This window comes from Synchiropus splendidus, chromosome 16 (assembly GCF_027744825.2).
Source record: "Synchiropus splendidus isolate RoL2022-P1 chromosome 16, RoL_Sspl_1.0, whole genome shotgun sequence".
Lineage (NCBI taxonomy): Eukaryota > Metazoa > Chordata > Actinopteri > Syngnathiformes > Callionymidae > Synchiropus > Synchiropus splendidus.
The window spans coordinates 18,613,512-18,639,015 of NC_071349.1; the positions used below are offsets into that span (position 1 = coordinate 18,613,512).

At 45.3% G+C, this 25,504-nt stretch overlaps 1 protein-coding gene across 4 annotated transcripts in view; it reads right to left on the minus strand.

Annotated features, from left to right (window-relative positions):
- Nucleotides 1-371: 371 nt before the first annotated feature.
- Nucleotides 372-25,504, minus strand: part of fgfr3 (fibroblast growth factor receptor 3) — a 56,257-nt gene continuing 31,124 nt past the window's right edge. For 2 of the 4 annotated variants that reach the window (XM_053844282.1, XM_053844278.1), the window contains exons 6-18: nucleotides 20,657-20,780; nucleotides 20,380-20,570; nucleotides 15,605-15,749; nucleotides 14,278-14,453; nucleotides 10,744-10,892; nucleotides 10,551-10,672; nucleotides 10,375-10,485; nucleotides 10,111-10,301; nucleotides 9,499-9,621; nucleotides 8,619-8,689; nucleotides 4,807-4,944; nucleotides 4,495-4,600; nucleotides 373-3,818 (exon numbers count right to left, since the gene is read on the minus strand). In XM_053844282.1, the coding sequence (XP_053700257.1) occupies nucleotides 3,654-3,818; nucleotides 4,495-4,600; nucleotides 4,807-4,944; nucleotides 8,619-8,689; nucleotides 9,499-9,621; nucleotides 10,111-10,301; nucleotides 10,375-10,485; nucleotides 10,551-10,672; nucleotides 10,744-10,892; nucleotides 14,278-14,453; nucleotides 15,605-15,749; nucleotides 20,380-20,570; nucleotides 20,657-20,780 (1,812 nt within the window). In that variant the 3' untranslated portion in view covers nucleotides 373-3,653. Of the gene's footprint in view, nucleotides 3,819-4,494; nucleotides 4,601-4,806; nucleotides 4,945-8,618; nucleotides 8,690-9,498; nucleotides 9,622-10,110; nucleotides 10,302-10,374; nucleotides 10,486-10,550; nucleotides 10,673-10,743; nucleotides 10,893-14,277; nucleotides 14,454-15,604; nucleotides 15,750-16,054; nucleotides 16,200-20,379; nucleotides 20,571-20,656; nucleotides 20,781-25,504 lie in introns of all 4 variants that reach the window. The other 2 variants (XM_053844279.1, XM_053844280.1) reach the window with 2 other exon arrangements.

The following is a 25,504-nucleotide window of genomic DNA, read 5'->3' on the forward strand; positions in this document are numbered from 1 at the left end:
GATATTATTATTATTATTGTAATCTCACACTTGTTAAACGTGTTTACACATACATTTGCGGTGTTATCTTGTGTATAGAATTCCATCCCAGCTTTATTTTTTGTGGTCTTTTTGGCGCTACCAAGACTCCATATCGCTTCACTACATTTCAGCAGATGCCTTTGAGACTCACCGTGGATCCTCCCTGATCTGAACCCACATCTGGCTCCAGGGTCTGATCTGGAACTGAGATGAAGCAAACCAAAACGCTACAATAAAGCCTCCGTGAACCCTGCTAAACCGTTCAGCGCTAAATAAATAGCCCCTGCTCTGATTATTTCGATGGAAACTCCGTCCAATGATCCCGGAATTTTTCATATTGATGCGACTGTGGTCGGTTTGGATGGGGAAACCAGGCGCCCACAAAGTCCCATTTTTGTGGCTCTAAGTTTGTCTTATTGACACGTAAACCCTCGATCACTTGGCTGTAAACAACCACAGACCGGAGTCTGACTCTCACGTTGTTGAATCCAGACGGAGGGTTTGGGCTACGTTTACACGCAGACAAATTCCCTGAAAATGCGAGACATTTCAAACCACTACGTCAACGTCACAGTCAGTAGATGAATCCATTTTCCTGGGGTCACTGTGCGAGTGAGATCAAAGAGGACACCAGCGCCGTGGTCATCGTCATCTAGCTCTTTAATAAAAAAGAAAGCAGGTAGTTATGAATAAAAATACTCTCACCATAGGGAAAGCTTTGACACAGCATGGAAGAATAAATAAAACAGCCAGCGTCTGTTTCACCAGTGGCGCCCTCGCGACACCTGCAGCCGCCTCAGCCTCACACCCAGCTCGGCGATAGTCTCTCCGTCATACATTCACTCAGCAACCTCGGTTTGGATCAGGCACTTGATGGGTTGGACTGATGCAGACAGCAAGCGTGGAGGACAAACAAACGTGTGCAAGACTCCACTTCACAAGGGCCTTTGCTCTGGTCTGTCTGGTGGACAGAGAACCGTCAAACTCTCCAGGCAATTCAACAATAAACTACTTTCAGTACTGGACGTCGAAGGAAGTCCCAGGATCGGTTCGCAGCCAGGCCATTGCAAAGTGTCATCTTTTCCATGGAATTATTCTGATCCACTCTTCAATGCCACTTTTTTTTTCCCTTTTTGTAAATGACAAAACTCTTCGACAAGTTCAACCCTGATGCCGTTTTGGCTTCCAGCAAGCGACTGGAGACACCAACAAATGGAGGAGTCCTTCCCTGCACTGGGCTTCGGCAGGACTCTCCAACAGACTTAAGACAAATTTGGCACTTTTTTTTTCTTCTCAGAAACAAGAACAATTCAGCAGATATACTCATAAATCTATGTCATAAAACTTTGCTGTGCGTGACACAACATGCCTTCATTTCAGGTTTAATACTTGAGAACAACAAGGTCTGCGCAGATCAAGGTGGACCACGTTTGTAGCCTCACAATCTTGACCAGGAGCGTCTGCAGGGGGGGGGGGTTGGTGGGGAGCCTTCGGTGGAACGTGCCGCTCAAGTGTTTCCATTGAAGCCAAATTGCTCTTTGTAAGACGTGAAATATGATTATAATAACATGTTTTTTTCTTCTAAAATAGCGGTCACGATGATACACAGCTGTTGCTGCCAGTAACACTGAATTGATTAAAATAAAAAAACTTAAAAAAATATATATATGTATAAATTCAAATTAAAATAACCATGGACATATTTCAGAATAATTATACATTATTTAAAACGTAAAGGTTCAATTTCTTATTAAAAATGCCATTTTAATGTTTAAACAATTTTCTTTCTTTTGAAGTCGAAAGAGTGTTGAACACATTAAAGGCCCAACCTCTATTGCTTGAGCTGATCTTACGAGGCTTCATGAAACGGTGGCTTCATTTTCACAGCCCACTAGAGGGCACTCTCTGCTCTAAAATAATCCGAGTTGATCAACTATGTCATTGAAACCTCACATCATTTTTAAACCGAGAGCGCCACCTACTGAGCTGTGAAAATGAGGACAGTTTCATGAAGCGTGAAACTGTCGCGGGGTTAGCGCCATCTACCTCAGAATAGGATTAATGGGAGAAAATGAAGCAAAGAACTGGCTGGATTATAATCTGTCAAGTTTGGTTGCACTCCAGACTACAGCAGTATAAACAAAAATTAAATTAAGCAGCACAAGTATTGCAAGAAATCCTGAAAGACTGTTGCATTTCACGTGACACTCGGCTTGGTAAATTCCGCCGAAGGCTTCCTGCCCACTCCGGTCCATTGTTGTTCCATATTGCAAACCAGATTTAAAAAAGAAAAAAAAAGAATTTCTACCATCAAGCAGGAGACTTCAGTTCAAGAGTTCATGAATCACACGTGAATCACAAAATGTCGTACATTCTCCGTTTCCGAAACTGTAAACAAAGCTGAAGAGAGGAAACCAGGAACAGAAGTCTGCTAGCTGTGAAGACCACTTCTGCCTCATGAAATAAGTTACAACATAAATTGAAATAAAAATCTTTTTGTACAGTACTAAAGCTCTAGACTAAACCTCTTCAACTTAATATGTTTAGTCTATAAATATCTTTACAAATATACACGTTAATAACTCAAATAAAACCTTTTTTTTTTCTCTCGCTGATGGTTAAATGTTTTACATGACAGTGTCTTTTTTTAGATTGCAATCTTCAAACTTTTTTTTTTCTAAGTTGATGGAAATATGATACATATTTTCATCAATTTATTTACAATAAATCCTTTTCTAAATATACATTTATATAAATCATGACACGTAACAGACCAGTCTTGGCAAAGAAGAAAATTTGAGTTGTTGTCTCATTATATTAACTTTTTTGAATAAAATAATGTCTTGTTTTTTTATTTTTATTTTTTTTATTATTTTAATCTCTTAGGGAATTTAAGGAAATAATTTTATGGATTTAATACACAAAATTATTTTGCTGTTTTGCTGCAGAAAAAATGATAATATTATGAGGCAAAACAAAAAACTAGTGTCAAAATTATATTGAATATTTCAGTATTTTTAAATTAATTTTTAAGTGCATTTGAAAAAAAATCATTTTCTCATAGAGTTGAATTACCTTATGAAATCATCAATTCTCTCGTATTAAAAACTAACAATCCTTTGCTTATCTGTGTTGAATTAACGTTCAAATTGACCAATCTGGCAAGACTGACTGCAAACGAAATACTGAAAACCCCCTGAACGATCATCAGGAACACGCACAATACACGGCTGCACATTTAGAATCATGCATCTCTTCTGCTGAGCAAGCGTTTTAAGATTCTCGTGTCGACCCACTTTTTATACGCTGGTGTGTTTCTGGCGGCGAAACCTCGGCGCCTGCTGCCTGAACCACTGGCCAAGAAATGCCCTTCATTTCTCCTCAAACGTGTCATAGTCTCAGAAGTTTTGATCACAGTAGGCACGGAATGGTCCCCCCCACCCCCGACAGATCGTCCGTAAGAAAAGACTGGCCCGAGTATAAAAATAGAATTTCTGGAAAAACACGGTTCAATGGCGAAAAAAAACCCAAAATCCTTCAATGTTTCAGGAGTCCAAAAGGATTTAAGACCAACTGAGGAGTATTGCGGGCGGAGGGGTCTGGGAGAGGCGGTCCAGAGTCCCACCCTGTTTTTATGTCCTGATGACTCCGTTACTGGGCAGCGGTTTGGGAAGACAGGGTTCGTCGGGAAGAGGGTCGTGAGCAAAGACCGAGTCGTCGCCGGAGGAGCAAGTGCTGTTGGAGTCCTGGCAGGTGGGAGAGTACTGCTCGAAGGGCACGGAGAGGTCCAGGTATTCCTAGCAGACAGAGGCGGAGCAATGAGAGAGAAGACCTGGAGAAGGCTGAAGCATAAAACCACAACCATCCTCACAGTGAAGGGCTTGTGAAGCTTCACGAAACTGTGTCTTCAATTCCAGAGTCCACTGGATGGCACTCTAAAATCTTTGACTCATGTCATTCTTTTAGTCAATAGCGCCACCTATGTGAAAACCAGGCCACTGTTTCATGAAGCTTCATGAGCCCATCACTATGACTCGCGTGGGGTTGGAGACAATTGTGAATCCATCACCCCAACCTCATATTTTTTAAGGATCACACACCACCGTCTGAAAACACTGCAGACTGAACAGCCACTGAAAGCCTTGAAAAACGTTGACATTTGACGCCTAAGCAGTGAGAAAGTACTGAACAGGAGGATCCCACTTTTATACTGCGATGACAGTGGTGTATTATGAGGTGGGCTCTCCAGAGCTGAGCTACGATATAAACTCATCCAGCAGTCAGGTACGGGAGCAACTACACATTTTAAGTCCCATAACGCACTGCAACAGTTGAAGCAGTTCAGCTTGAGTTGCTTTCCGTGCTGCTGTTGTCAACAGCGCGACAATGCTAAAGCTAGCGATGAGCCCACACTCCTATCTGGCTTCTGAACCACCTGCAATGGAGCCTCAAGACAAAGAGCAGGCCACTTACATCAGTGGAGGTCATGGACAACACCCGATCGTGATCTTCTACCAGCTGCCTGAAGGTTGGTCTCTGGGAGGGAACCGCGTGCCAGCACTCCCTCATGATCATGTACCTGCAACCAGATGACATTAGTCCTTCTGAGCAACGCCTTGGTACACAGACCCCTCGACATCACGTAAAAACTGTCGCCATAGAAGCCCACCCAACCCTGTTTCTTGGACCAATGTGACAATATCAAGCCGTGAAGTCAAATGTATGCACATCCCCTCGATGCTTTCAATATGAATATTTGTGTCACTGCGTGTCGTATTCACTCACAACTCATGCGTGCAGTTCGCGGGTTTGTCCATCCGATGTCCCTCCTTTAGCAGCTTGAACAATTCTTCGACGGGAATCCCAGGATACGGCGAGCCTCCCAGCGTGAAGATTTCCCACAGCAACACACCGTAGGACCAGCTGGGGGACAGACACTCTCCGTCAACGGGCAGCAAAGGGTTAAGAACGCCCCCCCTGGTCTGGTCCAGGAGATATCGATCTTCAATAACACTTGCCGGGACCAATTTAAGAATCAGTTTGACATTCAGGGAGCGAGCGCCGCTCCGTCAATATTTGGTTGACTTTGGAGATTAGACCCTGAGGGTTGGAAGGTTCCACGAGACAATGGGTTCTTTAATATTTAACGTGTCTTTTCACGCATGTTTTCAGGAAGAAAAGCCTGTTGCCGACCCCAGCGATTTGTTGTCTGAATGGGTACTAACTGTGTACCTTTTCACCTCTGCTAGCTTCCTCTTTAGGCACAGATATAGACAACAGCAACTCTTTTCAACGTCGCTACAGGGTGGAGGATAGGTGTCCTGATCCTCAGTGACCAGATACATTCAGTTTCGCGCTTAAAATCAGAGCAATGTTGATGGACCCGACTGAAAAAAGCAGATTTAAAATCCAGTCAAGGAAAACCACACTGTCTCTATACTCTACTGACGCCTTTTCCCTGTAACGCACGGTACGGATGATATCTTCCACTGTGAGATGGATGAAAAGTGAAAGTGGCGCCTGCGTCCCAGTTCCTACCGACGGTCTCGAACCAACTGGTCACCCAAGAGAGAAGCACGAACTCCGTAGTGATCCGAGAGAGTCAAAGGCACGGGCTGACTTGGATAGTTCCATTTTTGAAGGTGTATGACTTGTGCGTGACAACAGCTCAGTTTAGCCAGCTTGGTTTAGCTAGCTGCAGCGCGAGCTAACAAAGCTCTTTCCAGCACAAACCGAAGTCAGGAAGGAGATCAACTGTGCTCTTTTCTATGTCTAGATTTTTAAACCTGACTTGGTGACAGTGGTTTCCAATGACTTCAGTCAGTTCAAAAAGTCTGGACTGTTAGACACGACTTTCTTCTCGCGGTCTGAACCCTGCGGCCTACAAAGTGAGGCGGCTAACATATGGGTTTTTACTGGCTAAAGAGCGTCACGCTGCCAAAATATTGAGCCTCGCACCATCAAACCGATGAAATCCAACAATTCGCAGCAAGAAATCACGTGCAACAGACCTTGAGTTTGCGTGTACATTAGTAGTTTTCGTAGCTTAAATGACCAAATGCGGCACATGCGATGCCGAATGACGGCACGACGACAGGTTTGCCAACCGAAAACCCAGCTCTGAAACAGCATCAGATCACTGTGATTTATGCAGTGACTATGTAAATGTGTTTTGACTGACAGCCAGTTTGAATTATTGAGATTTTTTCCCATCATGCGAGCACTTTCATGTGCAAATGAAAAGTTTATTTGGAGGGGCAGCTGATGGCAAAGCTAATTTATAATGAATTCCAATGAGCGTGTGGGGACTTGAACGGCCTCATCATCAAATGCTTTTGGTCACACACCATTTCAATATCTCATTGTTTTTTGTCTTTGTTCTCCAACAAACTTGGGATTTTACTTTGTAGTACATCTATTATAGGCTGATAATGTAGTCAGATGTTTGTTGTTTTGTTCTGTGCAGCTGCTGTCTGGAGCAAAACGCAGGTCCGACTAAAAACCCGCCGTCATCTTGACTTCTTTCTTCCTCGGTGGCAGCCAACCGTCGCTCTGCGCTGAGGCCTGCGAGAAGGTAATCACATAATGGGCGCTCCATCAAGCGAGTGGACTATTGTGGGGCTGAGAGTGAGTCCGAACCCTCCTCCCGCTACTGCAGGTTTAATCTAATTATTTATGCTTCAGGAGAGAAGGTACAACACGGCCCGGATTGGCTGGGCCGGCGTAGGAACGCTGGAATTAAAAAAAAAAAGAGGGTGAAGAGAGACATCAGCGTTGAGGTGTGCGTTACTGTGTAGTGGGGAGGAAACCGGGGAATTCAAGTGTGCGGTTTGAGACTTTTACTGGCGTAAAAAGGGAAGCACCGGTCAATATATTCGGCAGAATAGTGAAGTAAAAGGCAGCACAGGTGACTCTTCGCCACAGAAGGCGAATAGTGCTGCGTGACGCACACTATTCACGCACACGTGTGACTTCTGATCGACAACGCGATGTTATAGAATGTGTTTTTTAAATACAAAAATTAAATTCTGCCAACCCACTCGCCCATTCTTGAAAAAATCTGGCAACACAATCCTCCATTTTCAGCGGTGACAGCAGCAACTGGAGACCGAGTAGCAGTTCAACTCCAGTGGAAATGATTCCGACCTTGCGACCCACGTCGCACACGTTTCCTCTTTACTTGACCACGTCTTTATTGTCAATGGTGTCAAGTATTAAGCACAGCCGGTTCCGACCGTCATCATGCCGACGTGTGAGCCAAACTCTGTATACAGTGCAAAGTTTTTAGATCTCTTTAAAGTTAAAGAGAGAACAGAATTACAGTTTGCAATGAGTGTTGTGTGATGTGTTTACATTATCAGCCTCTGATATAATGGGAAATTGTGTTACGCTTTTTTTAACTATTATGTATTATGATTTGAAAAAGCCTGAAACATAAAAAAATGTTAAAATTTTCAATAATCTCAACACTAACTTTCTTTGACAAACATGTATGGAAATATGTTCTCAACTATTTATGCAATATTAAAAAAAAAAAAAAGAATATAATGTTAACCAGAGTGGATATTGGATACTATTCGGTTTTGGGCTCAAATTTTCAATTCAAGTGAGAGAAAAGCGTTTCACCAAACTCAGTTGATGGACCCCAGCTGACCACCAGGGAACTTTTCAGCCAGAGTATAATTCCATCCGAGCGCAGTGGAGTTCATCATCTGGTTGTATCGGTTGCGACTGGCACAGGCCTTTCTCGCGCTTCAGTTTTTTAATGCGTGTTTTAATTATTTCCTCTCTGTTTCATGGCAGTCGGCTTGATGTAAAACCATCACCGGTCAAAAGACAAGCCTCCCCTGGGGTGTGTTGGAGCGAACGGGCTGCAGAGCGACTACTGTATAAAAGGAGGCTGGACTGTGTAATCCAGACCTGCTGAAATAACAGAGTGGGCTGATTCTGCTCTCGGCCCGTTCCCAGTGCAGCGTAATCACTGGGCAAGCCAGTGTTGACAGGGGCCCGTGTTTGGTTTGGACGGCTGAGCTGGGGACACGGCGTCTGGCCGGAGCTGGCTGGGAGGCTCGGAGCCTCTCCGCTACTGCACAGCACGCTGACTTTGTGACCTTTGGCCTGAGGTTGCCTCTCTCCTCCTGATCGCAGCCAAGCCACGAGCAATCGCGGCTTATGAGAGGTGCGTTCGTGTCTGGAGCGCCGATTGAAACGTCGAGGAAAAGCCGCCCGAGGGAACATCTTGAGGTAATTCCACGGAACCCTGTTATCTCCTGCGATGGGGTCCATTGGATTTAGGCTGATAAAAGTGCGCTAAGATGTTGGGGCAGTGTCTGATGTTGGGAGATTAAAGAACAAACGCAGCGAGGAATGCGAGGCTGCGGATACTTGAGCTCGGGATTATCAAGTGATCACAGATGACAGCGAGCGGGAGATATTGTGCAAGGCAGCGGGAACGCGAGTCTTCCATATTCACACGCAGAAAGTTTGCTTTTGATGTTAACATGCTCAGTCAGAATATTTCAACACCCGGATTCCTCGGGTGTACAGCAGCTCCACATGAGTGGGCTGGTGGCATGTGACAGTTTATGAACACTCACACATCGCTCTGGTGCGTGTAGACCCGGTCGAACAGAGCCTCCGGAGCCATCCATTTAACAGGCAGACGACCCTGGAAGCACACAGACCATTGTTTTGGTGAGCGGATGACGTGACACTCTGACTCGCTCGGGCGCCGTACACCTCTACACCGATGCATCATACAATGGTCTGTTGAGGACTTTAGGCAACCACACAACCAGTAGACGTTTTGCACCACATTCCTAAATCCCAGCGCGTATTTCAAGTGCACCGTTCAAAAATACACAAGTATCTTATGCACTATTTGTATTGTAATTTAAAAACAAAGATTGCAAACAGATAACTTTGTAAATTAAGCCAGAATAAACACACAAACACAAAATTATAGACTTTAAGTTCTAGTCCCAAACAGACTTATCAAGATTTACTACAGAAAATGCTAAAATGCTAACATATTTCTGGCATTAGCTTGTGGCAAAATGTGAACAAACATAGGTGTTTTACTCATGAGAAACTGCAAAAAAAACTGACATATAATAAGATAATTTGGCTCCACAAATTGTACTTCCTCGATTACTACCGTGTTGTATGAGCAAGTACCCAATTTTATGACAAACATTTAGGGCAAAAATATTTCTTAAGAAATAATAAAATAAAAATAAGTCCCCTGGTCTGCACTCTCTGAGTGCTTTTCTTGTTAATGGAACAACAAAATGCTCGTTCAAGATATTGTGAATATGTTCTAGCAAACACAACTTTTACCCTGTTCTTATCTCTGTCTGTGTTGTATCACATGAACATGACTCAGAAATGAAGCCACTAGTTCGACGCTATAAGCTGAAAATCCACCCCCCGAATGGAGTTTTCCACCCAAAACTAACTTGACATGAAGTCACTTACGTTCGTGGTCTTTTTATAGTAGTCTATGTTGTGCACATCTCTGGCCAGACCGAAGTCTGCGATCTTTATTACGTTGTCCTCTGTGACAAGGACATTTCGGGCTGCCAGGTCCCTGTGGATGCACTGAGAGAAGAACAACAAACATCAATGACACATCAGTAGAATGTCCTTCAGACACTAAAGGTAATTACCCGAGTATTTTTCACGTTTCACAATCGTACAAGCAAAATCCACAAGGATGGAAAGAGGTTAGTGAACATTTGTCAATGGAATGCCTCTGTGAGAAAGAAGGTGATCCATCAGGAGGAGGAGTTTCGTCCAATGTTTTCACGTATTCGCGACTGGGGAGAAGGACACAGCATGGTATGGATCGGGGAAGTGTCTCGGGCACTAAGGACACTGTATGGATAAGGAATGAGCTGAGCCAAAGGGCAGACCAAGGTCAGGGCCGAAAGAACGAGTGGCTGAAATGAGCTGGTGCTCAGGTGTGGGTCGACCGTTAAAGTGGCTTGGAATGCTTCCTCGGAGAGATGACGTCCCTTGGTTGTACTAGGAATAGGACACTTACACTGCTGCTACACCAAGTCAGAGCATAGTATCCAACTGACTCACCTTCTGGGAAGCAAGGTACTCCATGCCGCGGGCCACCTGGTAGGCACAGGACACCAGGTCCTTAAAGGTCAACTGCTCATCCGGAATCTTGCAGGTGTCAAAGGAATAATCCATTCCTGGGGGTCGACGCGCTCGCAGGTACTCTCTGAGGTTTCCCTTGGAGGCGTACTCCACCAGCACATACAGTGGACCTGCAGCCGACACAGTCATCCCGGTGACTCCTTCACCTATGTCACGTTGATTCGTCTTTCCATGGTGACTCACCATCTTGAGTGCACGCTCCCAGCAGGTTGATAATATTCTTGTGCTTGCCAATCATCTTCATCATCTCCATCTCTGACACCAAATCTGATAGATCCTTGTCGGTCGCATCGTCTGAAATAGAGCGTTGAAATGAATGACACTCTGAAAGTGGCGAGGGAAAATAGTTGCCGACGTACCTTTCAGCATTTTCACAGCAACAGTCAGAGGCTTATTGGGCTTTTCCTTGTCAATACCGATGGCCTCAGCCATCACCACCTGACCGAAACAGCCCTCGCCCAGTGGTTTACCCAAGGTTAGCCTGAAACAGAACATTGGTCATCAATCCGTTCCACTGCTGCCACTGACAACTATGGCAGAAATATCTCTCACCGCGTGCGAGAAAACTCCCACTTGGGATCGGAAGGCAGCTCCAGCTCCAAGACGTTGGCCAACATGGGTCCGTCACTGGAGGACAGTCGGGCGATCCTGACCAGCGGGGTGTTGGAGTTCATGGAGGAGTTGGAATCCAAGGACACCTGCTTGGGTGCAAAAAGACAAGACTGTTATAGTCTCTGAAAAGAGGAGGCGACGAGCAAATGGAGGAGGTGACAGGAGTAGTGGACAATGGTTTGATACTGAAGTACAGGGGTGTCCAACATGAACACACAAGGGGGCAAACTCTTGAATAACAAGGGGACAGAATTAACAGTTCAGTCCTGTGGCTGGTCAGGAGGAGGTGGTGGTGTGGGGGTACTCCAGGAATATGGGGTGGACGACTTGTTTTTATGAGCCACAGAATCTGTACAGTCAGAGTTTGGTTCGCATTGCAACAGTAAGAAGTAAATAGTTCCCAGTGGGAATTGGATTCCACCAGGGCAGCCATTGGTCAATGTTTTTTTTTTTTTTTGTTTTTTTTTGGGGGGGGGGCTTTTGAATCGCTGGTCTTGCACTGGGACATTCCAAGTCTGAGTCCATGGCTTTCAGCCAGAAAAGGGAGAATCACCCACTCCAGAAGGGAGTCTTCGCCACGACTAGAGGAATTCAAGTATCTCTGGGTCTTGTTCACAAGTGAGGGGAAAGGGAGCAAGAGCTGCACTTAGGAGAGCAGTCAGCCAGAAGGTATTGCCCTCCCTTTTCCGGTCACTCCATGTTCCAAGCCCCAGCTATGACCCAAGGCTTTGGGTAATGACCCAAAGGACAAGATCGCTGATCCAACTGGCAGGTTGTCAGTTTTGGGGATAGGGTTAGGACTGGAAAGGCTCAACGTACATCCACAGCTCCTCCGGCTGGAGAGGAGCCAGATAAGGTGGTTTGGGCACCTGATCAGGATGCTTCTCAGATGTTTCCTGGGGGAGGTACATGCCCAAACCCCAAACCGAACCGAGGATCCGGATCAGGGTCAAAAATGGGTGGAGAACCGGCACCACTTTTGATGACAATTTCATTTGGATCACAACAACATGATGATGCCTGGGAGCACCTATTCTCGCTACAATATAAAGCAATTTACAGCGACAAACTCCACATTGTGGCACTGGGGGTGAATTCAGCTGATGGAACACAGACTTCAGGACAAACACAATCCAAGAAAGTCTTGCCAGGAAGTGAGTGACGACGACATCAACGGCGCCCGACTCCTGAATCCATCCTCAGCAAACATCCTGCTGGTGGCACTCCAGCAGGAACCAGAGCAACACAGGAGAATGACGGAGGATGTGGAGCCAGGCGAGCCGCTTGACAGGTGGGTCGCACTCCGTGATCCATCAAGAAACTGCATTTGGCTTCTCCTGCCAGACCCAGGGACTCGACGTCCTCCGACCATTTATCTGAGCGGGACGCAGAGCTGAAGGCCCTGTCCAGCTTTTGAAGAATCTGTTTGTCAGCGCGGCCCCTTCAGCTTCAGGTCCCGAAACAAACATTCCCACTTACCAGACCCCCTCGCCTCGGCTCCCTCCAAAAAGGTCAATGAGAAAAAATGCTGCGAGGATTTGGGAGGCATGAAAAGTAATATCTGATAGAACATGCCAGAAGGTTTATGGGAGATTTACTTGAAGTTATGAGAAAGAAAGGAGAGAACCAGGAGATTAGTTTTATAAAAACGAAGAAAAGATTACAGAAGAATGCAATAAGAACTTTCACTGAATTACCTTATAAGTGCATATGAAGGCGGAATCTTTGGGAGATGAAAGATAAGGCGAAGGGTCGTAATGAAACTGGGAGTAATTAGGAAAAGTACAGCCTGAATACTATGGAATTTCATAGTCCAGATAGAGACAGAGAGGTGGAAGGTAAAGCTATATAAGAACTAAAACAATGGAGCGAAACACGGTTTTATTGAAGTGAATTGCTAGTTTAATTTCCTGAAACAGTTTCAATTTTAACCCTCTATTTATAATATTTAAAAATGCTTTCAATTTTCCATATGTTTTCGATAACATTTTTAGCCCATTTTTAAATTGTACTTTTATAGTTATCTAAAAAATAGAAACATATATGCATAGTTGTATTTTAAATGATATTTACATTTGTTTCGATTGAATATATCAATATTTTTTTATTTTATTTCGACAATGACTATAGCAGAGTGTCCTATTCTTCCCAAAGAATTCAATGGGATTTAAATTTGTAGGTTTATTGGTCTTCATTGACTCTAATTTTTGTAACTAAAAAACTTCACTGTGGAATGGAATATGCTAAATCTAGAAAAATGGTCGTAGTGACAATACCATTTATGTGAATTACCGTAAATTCTAGACTATAGAGCGCACAGGAATATTAGCCGCTGCTTCACGTCCCCGCTCCTCCAGGAGATCGGCTCAGAGGGCGGAGCTGCTGACACGCGGGCGAAAACTGTGCATTTGGAGCTTTAAAAGCAACATAGTGCTCGTGATGTCGTCGGTTTGATGTGACAAGGCTCAATACTTTGGCAGCATGACGCTCTTTAGCCTGTAAATATCCATATAATAGCTGAGTCACGGGGTTCAGAACCCGAGAAAAAAGTATGTAGTCATAAGAGAGGAAACTTTTCGCAAACTATTTATGAGGATTTTAAGGTTTATTTATCTCATAATGGACTGTTCATGCATCCTACATGGTGGGACTTGAATCTTGCAAAGGCCACACTTGGTTCCTCAGAGTGATTCTCATTTTAACATACAAAACACATGGCATGAAAGGAGTGCAACTATGGAACAAATTATTAATTCCTCAAACAAAAATCGACGCTCACCGTCTACCCATCATTTCAGACTGTCACGTTGACCTTGGCTGTGACCCGAATTTCATCTGGAACCAAAAGTTCACTTCAGTCTTCAAGCTGCTGAAGACGCAGCTGCTCCACTTTAAGTTCCACTCCAAATAGTAAAGCGGCGAGTGTGTGTTACACACCAGTGAAATCTAAAACTAACACTGACAGTGGCAGGGGGGCATAAATATCCCTGAGCTGAAAGTGCTCCAAGATAAATGTGAACACATGTCACCAGAGTGATGCCTTCCAGTGTCCGCAGTACGTCAGCGGAGCAGCAGGACGGAGGCAGGGATCCGCAGAGGACGGACATTCAATAACCCTCTCTATTTATTTATACCCCGGCCTCTGCCAGTGCCGTCTCCTTGAGAGCTGCAGAACTTGAAAAGAAAAAGCAAACATCACTCTGAAGGAGAAATAGTGTGCGATTTATCTCCTAATCTGCGTGGCAAGTTCACAGACTGCGAAAAGACAACACCTTTCACCGAGGCTTCCTTTGATGTCGCCGGCAGATCAGGTTAAGAGCAAGTTTGGTCGACTCTCGCGAGCTGGCGCATTTTCTACCGCACTCATTTGTCGACACGTCTGATGAAGTCAAGTGCTTTCGTGGACTGGTTTCAATTTGGGGTTGGAAAGAGTGAGGAAAGGTGCATTCGAATCTTGTATCTACTTTCTGTTACCTGTCGCTTGAGCGGGAACTTTGAGAGCTTCTGCACGGGCGGCGTGGGCAGCGTCTTCTGGGTGGTCATGCGCATGCGACACAGGACCACGATGACCACGGCCAGGATGAAGAGCACGCACCCCGTGACGTAGATCAGGATGTCGGCGTAGTAGTCCTCCTTCTCTGTGCTAACTGCTGGTGGGAGGCAGGACAAGTCACAAAAGTTCTCAGTGAATATTTTCCCGGCATCGACGCTGTTGTGTTGTCTCATGAGTGAGCACTTCCGTGGTACAATTTGGGACTGAAACACTTTCATTTTGATTTATTAATTCCATAAAAAGTAACAAATTGATGCAAATAACACAGATTATCCACGCAAAAATGTCATATTCCAATTTCAGGTGCGCTGCATTAAACAATGTGATGTCATCACCAAAACATCCATCATGAAGGAGACTGAATGAGATGGCGCTGACGTATGAAAGACTTTAGTTTAAAACACCGGATCACTGTTTACATTCAACCTAAATTTGGTCATTTTGTTTGGAAATATAAAATGCTACATTAAATCTAAAACCTGAAATTAATTTGATTATTTAAAAAAAAGTTTATGAAATAAGACAATAATTTTGAAATAATAAAAAAGTTTAATGATCACTGCTTTTATTGTGAAATGTTTTAATGAGTAAAAATGTCAACTGTCTACATCATACTTTGCTAAAATGTCAATCATTTAATAATGCATCTTCACATTATTGATCTAAAAATCGAATTATTATTTTTTTTTTTTAATTGTTGCTAAAACAGAGATTGATTTCAGATGAGAATATATCAGACATAGATGAATCTTAAATACTAGTCATGAGGCTTCATGATACAGAGCTCCATAGGTGGCGCTATTGGTTTAAAAATGACTTGAGGTTTCATTGAAATAGGTGTTTGACGATTGGAGAGCAGAGAGCGCCATCTAGAGGGCTGTAAAAATGAAGACACTGTTTCATGAAGCCTCATACGATCAGCACGATTAAACACTGTCACCAGTAGGGATGGGCTGATGAGGCTTCATGAAACAGTGTCTGAAAATCAGGACACTGTTTCATGAAGCCTCATCATCACCAGTCACCACACTTAAAGCTCTTGCTGTTATTTTCACTCTTGAAAACATTGACTTTAACAAGTGTTATGAGTGAATAAAGTTGAAAGTCAAACAGACTGTTCATCAACTTTGCTCCGACGACAGTGGAATCAAAATTGCAGCCACAAATACACCATTCCAAGTGTAAAAATACAGGATGATTTCAGAGTAAACGACGGAGGAATCAGTGGGACGAGGAAGAGGAAAATACCTGGAAGCACCGTCAGCCAAGCAGAGTGGTAAGCATAGCCGATAGAGTTCCCTGCCAGGCAAGTGTACTCGCCCGCGTCCTCAAAGGACACATTGGTCAAGAAGAGGACCTCTAGCTCCTTATCTGTGGTGTTAATACCGGCCGTCTGTGGAGGGAGAAAGGAGAAGACAGAGACACCGGAGATGAGCCCACAGAGAAACACCCAGCGGCGCAGAGGGGTTCAGACAGAGGGGACACCCAAAAAGCACCGTCACCAGCAGCAACCTAAAGCCACAATTCACACACCAAGCCAGGTGTGTTGCCAACCTCAGCGCAGCTATGTATGTGATGGACATACACAGACGGTGTGGTGGTTAATTGTGGCTTTGGATTCCATGGGAAGAAAGTGTCCTCCTTCACAGAGAAGCCCAGAGAAGACCCGTAACCAAGAGGCTCACAGCAGCGGTTTACCTGGGTTGTGTATCTTAAGCCAGAAAGCGTTTTCCGACTTGCCTACAAAGTTAAAAGCGCGACACCAGTACTTCCCGGCGTCTTTGGCGGTCACATTGGACAGTTTCAACTTATCATGGGCCTCAGTGTGCTTACTGACAATGGTCTGCAGAAGGAACACGAGACAGGTCATGTCATCAGGACACAGAAAAAACACTCCGTCACTCTTGCAGAAACACACAGAAAAAAGTCGTTCATTGCAGGTGATTCTGAAGCGGACGCTCAGGATGGGTGATAACTTACAGGGCACGATATACCACTAAACACAATCTCCACGATGACAATTCTGCATCCCACATAAATTCCATAAACACATGACACACTCGCTGCATTGGACCTGCACACGTGAACATGAGGAGACGGTGACGGCGCTGCGCTCTCCAGCTCCGCGGCTTTTGACGGCCGACCCCGATGTGTGACAGTTGTGGAGAGTGTGGTGGACTTTGGTTCACCATGGTAGTTGGAAAGTGATTGTGAATCCAGGGAACCTTTGATCATGACACTGGTCGACTCTGAGTTTCTGGATCCCTGTTTCTTTGATGAGATGGAGTGGTGCTCATAGGTTCACATCAGCACATGCAGGTCTCCCACTGCGCTGGTGAAAATAGTTGGATATTGGATATTGGCGGCGGCGTCCTCTTCCGCGTCCCCATTAGATGGAGGACACACTCTCACAGGCAGCACTAATGCTACGAGCTGCCATCAGTTAGGGACCATCAACAAATTCTAAAGCCTCAAAGTCTGAGTGACATCTTCAATAAGGCCATGGAAAACAAGCATTTTAGGAGAGAGAATTGTGACGGTGAAGGTTTTTCACCACACAAGACAAAGGACTGAGAGTTTGTATCATGATCTGGAGAATAGAATCTGACTCCATGATCATTTCTTCACCTGATGGTTTCTAATGTTTCTTCAGTAGCATCTCGGAACTGTGTCCAGACTGCTCCATAGTTCAAGTCAACTGTTCAGAGACATGAGATACAGCAGACAGACGACTCCATTTAACCCCTAAATAAAGCTGGCAGAGCAGCCTGTCAGACACCAGCGGCTTCTACCAGAAACATTGAGTTTCTCATCTCTGAGTTCACTGTTCGATTGAGACGTCAACAAACCATGATGCTGGAGACAAACTCCACTCCTGAGTTCCATCATCAAACAGTTTCCAGACAGACTGTAGTGTCCAACACATGGAGGAGAAGGAACATGGCTTTATCCTGATTATTACAACATTTATCGTGGTAACTATTTTCTCCACGTCGCCCGTCCCAAGCGGACGCTAAGCTAATTGATGGCTGAACATCGAACACAGACAAACACACACATTACTGGTGGATTATTGCAGAATGCCAACGTTCATATTTTCACACACACACACACACACAGGCGGCTGGTGACAGGCACGGCAGCGTCAATGAATAATTAAAGGCACATGAAAGAGAAAACATGTCAGACTGCACAGTTTCTTAATGAACATCGCGGGCTCCAGCCCCTCCCCCACTCATCATTAACTCATTTTCCAGGTTCCAAACTTAAAAAAAAAGACACAAACCACTTGCCTTTCACTCTAAGCTGCGTTCAACTGTGCAGCTTGAGATGTTGCAGGGCGTCTGCACACTGTGGTGGGCCGAGCGACGCCCCCCTCCTCCCCCCACTCCTCCTCCCACACACACACACACACATCTCGGTAAATACTGTTTCAATTATGTGGTAGTCAAATATAGAGCGTGGAGCCGCGGTCTGGCCTCGCTCGCCTTCTCTTTCTCTTCCCGTCTGCCTCTGCTCCCTTCATCTCCTTCTGCTTCTCAATACGAGGGTAACTTTACATGACCGTGTTTGAGGGTCAGCCACCGTACCACAAACAGCGAAAGACCCCGGCGATGCTGAATAAACGCTGCGACACAGGCGCATGAAAGCACTGCATTCATCGCAACCTGGGCCTCATACGTCTCATGTCATCGCTCTAATACAGGAATCAAACAACTGACAGAGCAAAACTTGACTGCTAATTGTTTGTGGTGGACTGCAGCGCCACCCAGGCAGCGAGCTTTTCATTTAACAAGACGAAAACAAGCTCAGCAACAGGAGCCGCGGGTGAGTCAGGGACGGAAGAACAAGCGCTTTAATTCGGCTAAACGCCGCTAATTCGAGCATCTGTCTTTGAAGATGTGGCGTTTGAGGAACAAAGTCGGGAGCGGAGCTTCATTTGTTGCCACCAGCTCCAAAATAAAGAGCTCATTTTCCGTCATTCTGAGGGATTTCACAGATCACGCCGACATTTCTTGGACTTGATCTGTTCATTCTAATGCTGAGATAAAGAGGGAGGTCGTGGTTTATGTTTCATGAATCAATATCTCCACAATTATGAAGAAGGAGGCTTGAATAGCAGAAGACAACCAGTCAAATTCCAAGCTGAAGAACCGTCTGATCATCAGTCTCCCTGTTCTCTCCATCCCCAGCCTGAGGTTGTCTCTGCTGACTCTGCCCTTCCTTGTGTTTCTCCACTCATTTTTTCCATGGCTTTTCTTTGCTGCGCCTCTTCCCTCCTCCTCCTCCTCCTGAAACCACGCGACGCAGCACATCTGACGGCAGCGGCGGTTTTGCCGAGCCCGTCTCTCTCCCTGTGTTGCCGCCACCACAGCAGTTAACTTAGTCTAAACCAGATGTTTGTTTTATTCCCTCACTCTCTTGAGCGAAGAGAAAATGGGGAATCCAAATGAGAAGGCAGAGGGCATTTTCCTTTTGATGAAAGTCTCCGCTCCTCACCCCCAAAATAAGAAAGAAAAGGGTGTAGTCCGCCCCTCTAAGAATATACCCTCTGCTCGAAAACTAGACAAACAAGAGTTTTATTTAACACATGCAGCCAAAGTGGCAGCTCCGGCTTCCCATGAGCAACAGGAGCTCCTGTAATTACGCTTCAATAACAGACTCAGATTCACGTGTTTCATTCATAATGACTTAAGCATCTGTTCACCTCTCAGAGACTTGGAGTAGAGCTCCGTTCATCTCCTGTCCACCTGAAAGCAGTTTTAGCCAATCAGTCGCACCGTGTGTGATTCACCTGATGACCTCATAAACCCTCACGCACAGTTGGTCTCTGTGGTTCTATTCCTCCTGCTGCTTAATGCTGACTTTAGATTGACTCTTCTCTCTGATCTGACTCTTGTTAGTTTGTTGTCGCTAACTGCCGCAGTCAAGACAAAAATCTGGTGACGAAACAAGCGACTAACTTGAAGAAGCGCAGTAAAAAATAAGGGGAAAAAACGTGCATGTTTTAGGGTTGGCAAAAAGAAGGCCTGCAGTTGGAGACTGAAAATGTAATGGCATATAACTAGTTTGTTTTGGAGGATTCTTGTGGTGTTTTTTTTGCTCAGTTTGCACAACACACGTTTGTTGTTGTTCAGCTAAGATCGTCCAGCGGTGAAACAAACGTCTGGACGCTGGGGCTGGGTATCACCTGGTCCCTCATGATACGATACTATCACCACATTGTACCCACGATAACGATAATATCACGATACAGATAAAGTCAAATTCACAATACCTTTGTCTCTTAAAAAAATCTGAATTTAGTGACTGTGCTGAGGCCACGTGAGAGGAAATACAAGCCATGGTCAGTCAATTTCACATGAATGACAGCGACTTTGGGCCCAGGCTCTAGTGTCATGAAATGTTCACACAACAGAGGATCCTGAGGATTGCTATTCCCCATATTAAGTTTAAGACTACAATCGTGAACCAAAGTCCACCACACTCACCGCAACTGTCACACAAAGTGAGTATTTTGCAGTTTAGATTTTATTTTGGTGGTGTACGGAGCATGTTACGAACAGTGGCGATCGCATGGCGTCCTTAAGAATTGCAGTAGGCTTTTTGTGAGACAATGCTTTTAGAATGGGCGGATATTTATTGTCTCAGTATCAATACATGGATCAATAACGTAGGGCCTGACGGAATCTTGCAATATTCCTCAGTGATATCTAACCTAATCTCTGAATTAGCTGTGGACATTACTTCATTACAGACAATGACGCTGACATAAAAACCCTTTCTACACACTGAACACTGGTCCCATAACGCACTGCAACGGTTCAACAAATCAGAAGACCAGCGAACGTTACCACACTGCTTATGTCTTCTCCGTTTGTGAGTCCAAACCAAATTTAAACTTCAAGGGCGCAGCGATGTGGTGAACCTTTCCAGGCCTTCATTTCATCGATTTCACATTCACAGCCTGCTAAATTGTCTGTGGACGCTTTGCAGAGTGAAACACACGACCCGCCACTCACCTTCAGGATGTTGACGTAGGGAACGCCGTCGGGCCCGTAGCGGCTGCCGTTCACCTCGATATGCTTCAGCCACTGAATGTGAGGCTGGGCGTCGCTGTACACTTTACAGTGGAACTCCACATCGCTGCCCACTTGCACCGTCTGATTGGCTGGCAGGCCGGCCTGCAGGATGGGTCTGTGAGGCGAGCGCTCTGATGGGGACGGAGAAAGAGCATCACCATCACACAACGTAACAAGATGGACACGAGCAAGGCCGTCCAAGAAGAAGTCCAGTTACCCAGCACGTCCAGCTGGTAGGTGTGGGTGATGGTTCCGTACTTGTTCTGGACCAAACAGGTGTAGTTTCCACGGTCTGATGGCACAGCACTCTCCATAACAAGACTCCACTGCTGATGTCTCAACTGCGGAGAAGTACATACAAACATTTAAGGAATCAATACAGATGAATGGCAGCTAAACAGAGACGTAACTGAAGACGGATGAGTCACACTTGAGTATAAATTGACAACAACAATCGGGCTTTTAGCTAGCGGATGTCCTGTGGAGGCCTTGAAAATGAGACACCCCACTTTTAGACCCTCCCCCGTAACTTCGCTAAATGGGATTTCTCCTCTGTGGGCGGCCATGTTCTTTGCCGATCAAATCTCACGACTCGTGAGAGTGCCAGTTCTGGGGAATGCCCTTTAAAAAACTCCTTGCTAATAGCCAGACGACTATAGGAAACTCCCAGAGTCCTGCGTGTCCCTAAAGCATCCTGCAAATGTTTAAATAAATATCCAGAGATACTTTTTGGGGAGACTTAAAAAACTCACGTTACGAAGACCTTACTGTTCTGATAATGTATGGCACATCGTTGGGCGAAGAATTGCTGCAGAAACAGATCAACTCTCTTGAAGTTGAAAGACTTTCGGAAAATATGGAAATGTTATTGTGTTTTTTGTGTTCTGTGAGTAAAGTGATATCCACTTGAGCTGGTTCCAATGTGCGTGAAGCCCGTCTGAGGGCAGCGCACACATGAGGTAGAAACCACTGATGCTAACCTGTTAGCCAAACTTCTTAATTAGCACAGGTTGCTAACTCATGCAGTTTTGTAGTTATAGATTAGTTTGGATTACTAAGAATCATTTTTTTACTTGAAAAAAAAACGAACTGAATGAAAGCTTTTACCACTTGCCTTTCATCTTTTTTCTTTTTTTTCATGAAAGGACGTTTGTGCTTGTGAAAATGAAAGCAGGGTTAGCGCCCCACACCCTACTTTTCGCAGTGGTTGCCCATACATTCACATGTAAGCGAGCGATGAAAACGCGCCAATAAGGCGACTAAAAAAGTCCTCTGATCTACGTGTGTAATAAAGGATGATTTCTGGAAGCATCAAAGTCGATCCCCTTGGGTTAGATCAACCTCAGTCAATTTCACATGGTAACTGAAAGCAGGTGTGGCTGGATGGCAGCGGCTGACAGACACTAACGTGACAGATTCGCGGGCAGCGGCGGCGAGGAGTGCGCGGTGCCGAGGCGAGAACAGAGACGCGGCCACGCATCGATAAGCAGAGTCTCCCCGGGCCAACAGCGACAAGCACTGTGGCCTAAGTGGAAACAGGCACTGAGCGCCGCTGTCCAGGTGAACTTCTCCGTCAGAGGTCAGCATTACTAAACACAGGAATGTCAACAAGGAGGCTTTTCAGGCTTTAATACTTAACATCACCTGTGTAGGAAAAAGTGCCGCCACTGAGAGGGCTCAGTGTTTTCACAAACGTTTCACCCCGCACACTCACTGGCCAGCCATTCACACAACTTTCACATTTGGAGGTCCCCCCTGAAGCCCTGCCCCCCCACGCCTCCTCCCGCTCCCCGTCTCACTGTACACTCCTTGACTCGCTCTCTTGGAGGAGCAGGCGGAAAATTATGTAGCCGTATAAATATTGTGCCTGTGTATGCCTTTTGCAGTTGCGTGGTAACGTGGCTGCCCGCTCCGAGCTGGCGAGGGCTCCCTTTTTTTTTTTTTTTTTTTCGAAAGCGGCAGGCTCCACCCCGTCTACCCCTCCAGGAGTCAAACTCGAGTCAAAGGCGGCTCTCATGAGCGGGATGAGTGACGCCTTGTGCTGCGGTCGCTGGGCCCGAGCCGCGTGGAGGAGGGCGCGGAAAGAAAAAAAAAGCTTGAAGGGCCGAGTTAAAGGTGGTGGAAGAGTCGCTGCCAAGACCACCAACAGCCAGAGATCTGACGCCGACGTACAGAAAGTTCTGATCGTCTTCAATGTTTCGACACTCGCTCTTCCCTGAAAAAAAAAAACATATCCAGCTCTGCATTTATCTTTATCTTTTTACTCCCGACCTGCCCAACTTTGGATGTGGAATTCAGTTTATTACGGCACATAACAGTGTAACATCAGCTAACCCCTGCTGAACCTGCAGCATTAGTCACCAAATGTGATAATCCCATCCATTCCAATCATGCCAGATTCCAAACAGAATTAAATTATTAAGGAGCTTACGTTTGAGTCATACGAGGGCTTTAAAGGTTTTAAGGCTTTTGGTCGGGGACTGAAGGAAAGCCATGGGAATTGAAGCGAGTTTCGCACAGCGAGACGTTGAAACCAAGACACAGGGTCGGTCGGTTTACGACCTCAAAAAAAAAAAAAAAAGCCTCTCAGTTGCAGATACTGCAGACTGACACCACCCTCCTGACAAAGTTACTGGAGTGTTTCAGGCAAGCAAACCGGCGCGGCCTGCTTCAATGATGCCGACGAACAAGGAAAATGCTGTGGGAGAGACGTCTTTACTGCTCCAACTCTCCATCCTCACCTCGCAGAACAAGCCTGTCAGAACCAGCGGGAGGATTTCTGACCAGATTGGAGCCGACCAAGGGCCGAAGTCCGAGCCACTCACTCGACCCCTGGAGATGGGGGCGACTGCATCACTCCGGGAGCGTTGGTGGGTTTCTCCGACATTTGCACGGAGTTGCATCAACCCGTGAAACTGAGAGTCAGAGTTCAAAGCCGCAGAAGAAACGTGTGAAAACCATATGAAAGGAATATTCTGTCCTCACATGCTCACTTTAAATGAGTGTCAAACAAGATGCTGAAGCGCGATGGCAGTTCTTCAGTCAAATAGTCAAAAAATAACCACAGAAATGTCCAACAATCTCTCACTAACAACTCAACAAAAAAGTCATTAAAACGTCTGCAGCAGCAGCGCAGCCAGTCGTCTCCCGAACAATAATTGAATTGTCGACTGTTGCGTCGCTGTTGCCGCCACAGTTTAGCATGAGCACAATGAGCTCCACCATATGTCTTTTCAGAGCATGTGGCGGCATTGGCTGTGGCTGTCAAAGACTCAATGGAGGGTGGCACGCCCATCTGGCCCCGCCTCCACGTGACGACTCAATAGACGGCTGACCTTTCAACTTTAGGCCACAACGCTCGGGCAGCAGACAGATAATGTCGTCTTTATTTCACTTGGTACCCAGTCATACACGCTCATGGGGCGTCACCCATCTTACACACCCAACACTCATGAGATCATTGAGTGTGAGGCATGGAAAAATGAGCTGACTTAAAACAATATGAATATTTATTTGAATTATTTTTTAATTCTTGTTTTTTAAAAGCAATTGTCCAAATAATGGAAAGGATGAAACACAAAGATAACAGTATTTTGGTTTCTCTTTCCTTTATTTCCATCTCTTTCCATTATTATTTTTAAAATTCTTTATATGGTTTTATGATATTGAATTGGAGGTTGGTCATCGGATCCAATATTTTTTACACCTCTAGTTTTAAAAGAGCATTTTAATATTTTATTTGCTAGCAATAAATAAATAAATAAATTACTAGTGTTGTAGTCACTAGAATATTGAGTTTTTCAGGTGGGTTTTACTGCTATTGCACATCACAAAGAAGGGCTAAAATGACAAAAATATTGACACCTACAACTCAAAAATAGCTTCAGGAGCTTCACCAGGACTTGGGAAGTGAATCCCGATATTGAAGGAACATTGATCCTTGGTTCAATCTACAGCAGGTTTGGAGTCAATAAACACCTTGTGATGCTTCAATAACTATCAAAACTGCTATGTTTTCAGTGACATTATTGTCTAAACCTGCCTCTCGGGTGAGCCGTGTTGATCTAAGGGTTCCACCTTGATGGTCCCTGAAAACTATAAAACAAATCATTTTATGCTCAAGCATTTCTCCTGCGATATAAAGAGCAACACAATTCTTCTGCGTCAGTGTCCAGCAGGGCGAAGAAAAGAACACAATGTCAAAGACAAAGTGACTGACACGCTTCATTAGCAATTCCAACACACATCTCACGACAAAGTCGTCCGTCAAACCTTCAATATCTCGGGTCCTTTCAGAGGAAATTAAACACGGCTGTCAAATGAAGAGCGATGTGGCCATGCCAATACTTCCTGCCAGGGGAGGATGGGTCCACCTTTGAGACCCACTGGGAGACGTGCCATTGTGAAGCTGTCAGGACTCCCACCCGGCACAGCTCTGCCCGTGGCCTCTCCAGATGAACTCATCATGGGCAGATGTGGGGAGGGCCACCGGGGGCCGTGACACTGAACACACCGCAAATATCTCTGTTGCAAGTGGCTGTTGCTGTCACCAGACGACTCAATGATCATCGGACTCCCACCCTACTGCAGCGTTTATTGTCCTCCATCAAAACACATGCTGTTTTCAGGTGTTGAGGGAAATAATGCAACAGTTCAAATGCAACTGAAGTTCTGTCAGCGTGAGGAGGGTCTTCAGAGGTTGTGACATTAAGACCCGGTTAAGCTGTTACCTTTGACCTGGAGGCACAGGACTGCCCGTCACCAAGCTGCCCCAGTCTCAGGACGGTGACCTCCCCATTCACCTCCCTGAAGGCCAAATACGTCCTCAAGCTGACTAAATTACAAGCTACATTGATTTGAAATCTGAGAGACCACAACCGGGAGATAAAGACACGTCGGGGAACGACTCAATAACCTCCGTGTCGGACTTCACTGTCACGATCCGCTTTTATTTTGGTTTCTGTGCTTCCCATTTTGTGTTTCCTTCCTTCCTTCCTGGTTCATGGCACACGGCTGGAGCCAATGATCTCATCAGCGTCAACAACTCATAAGCACCTGGACTGTG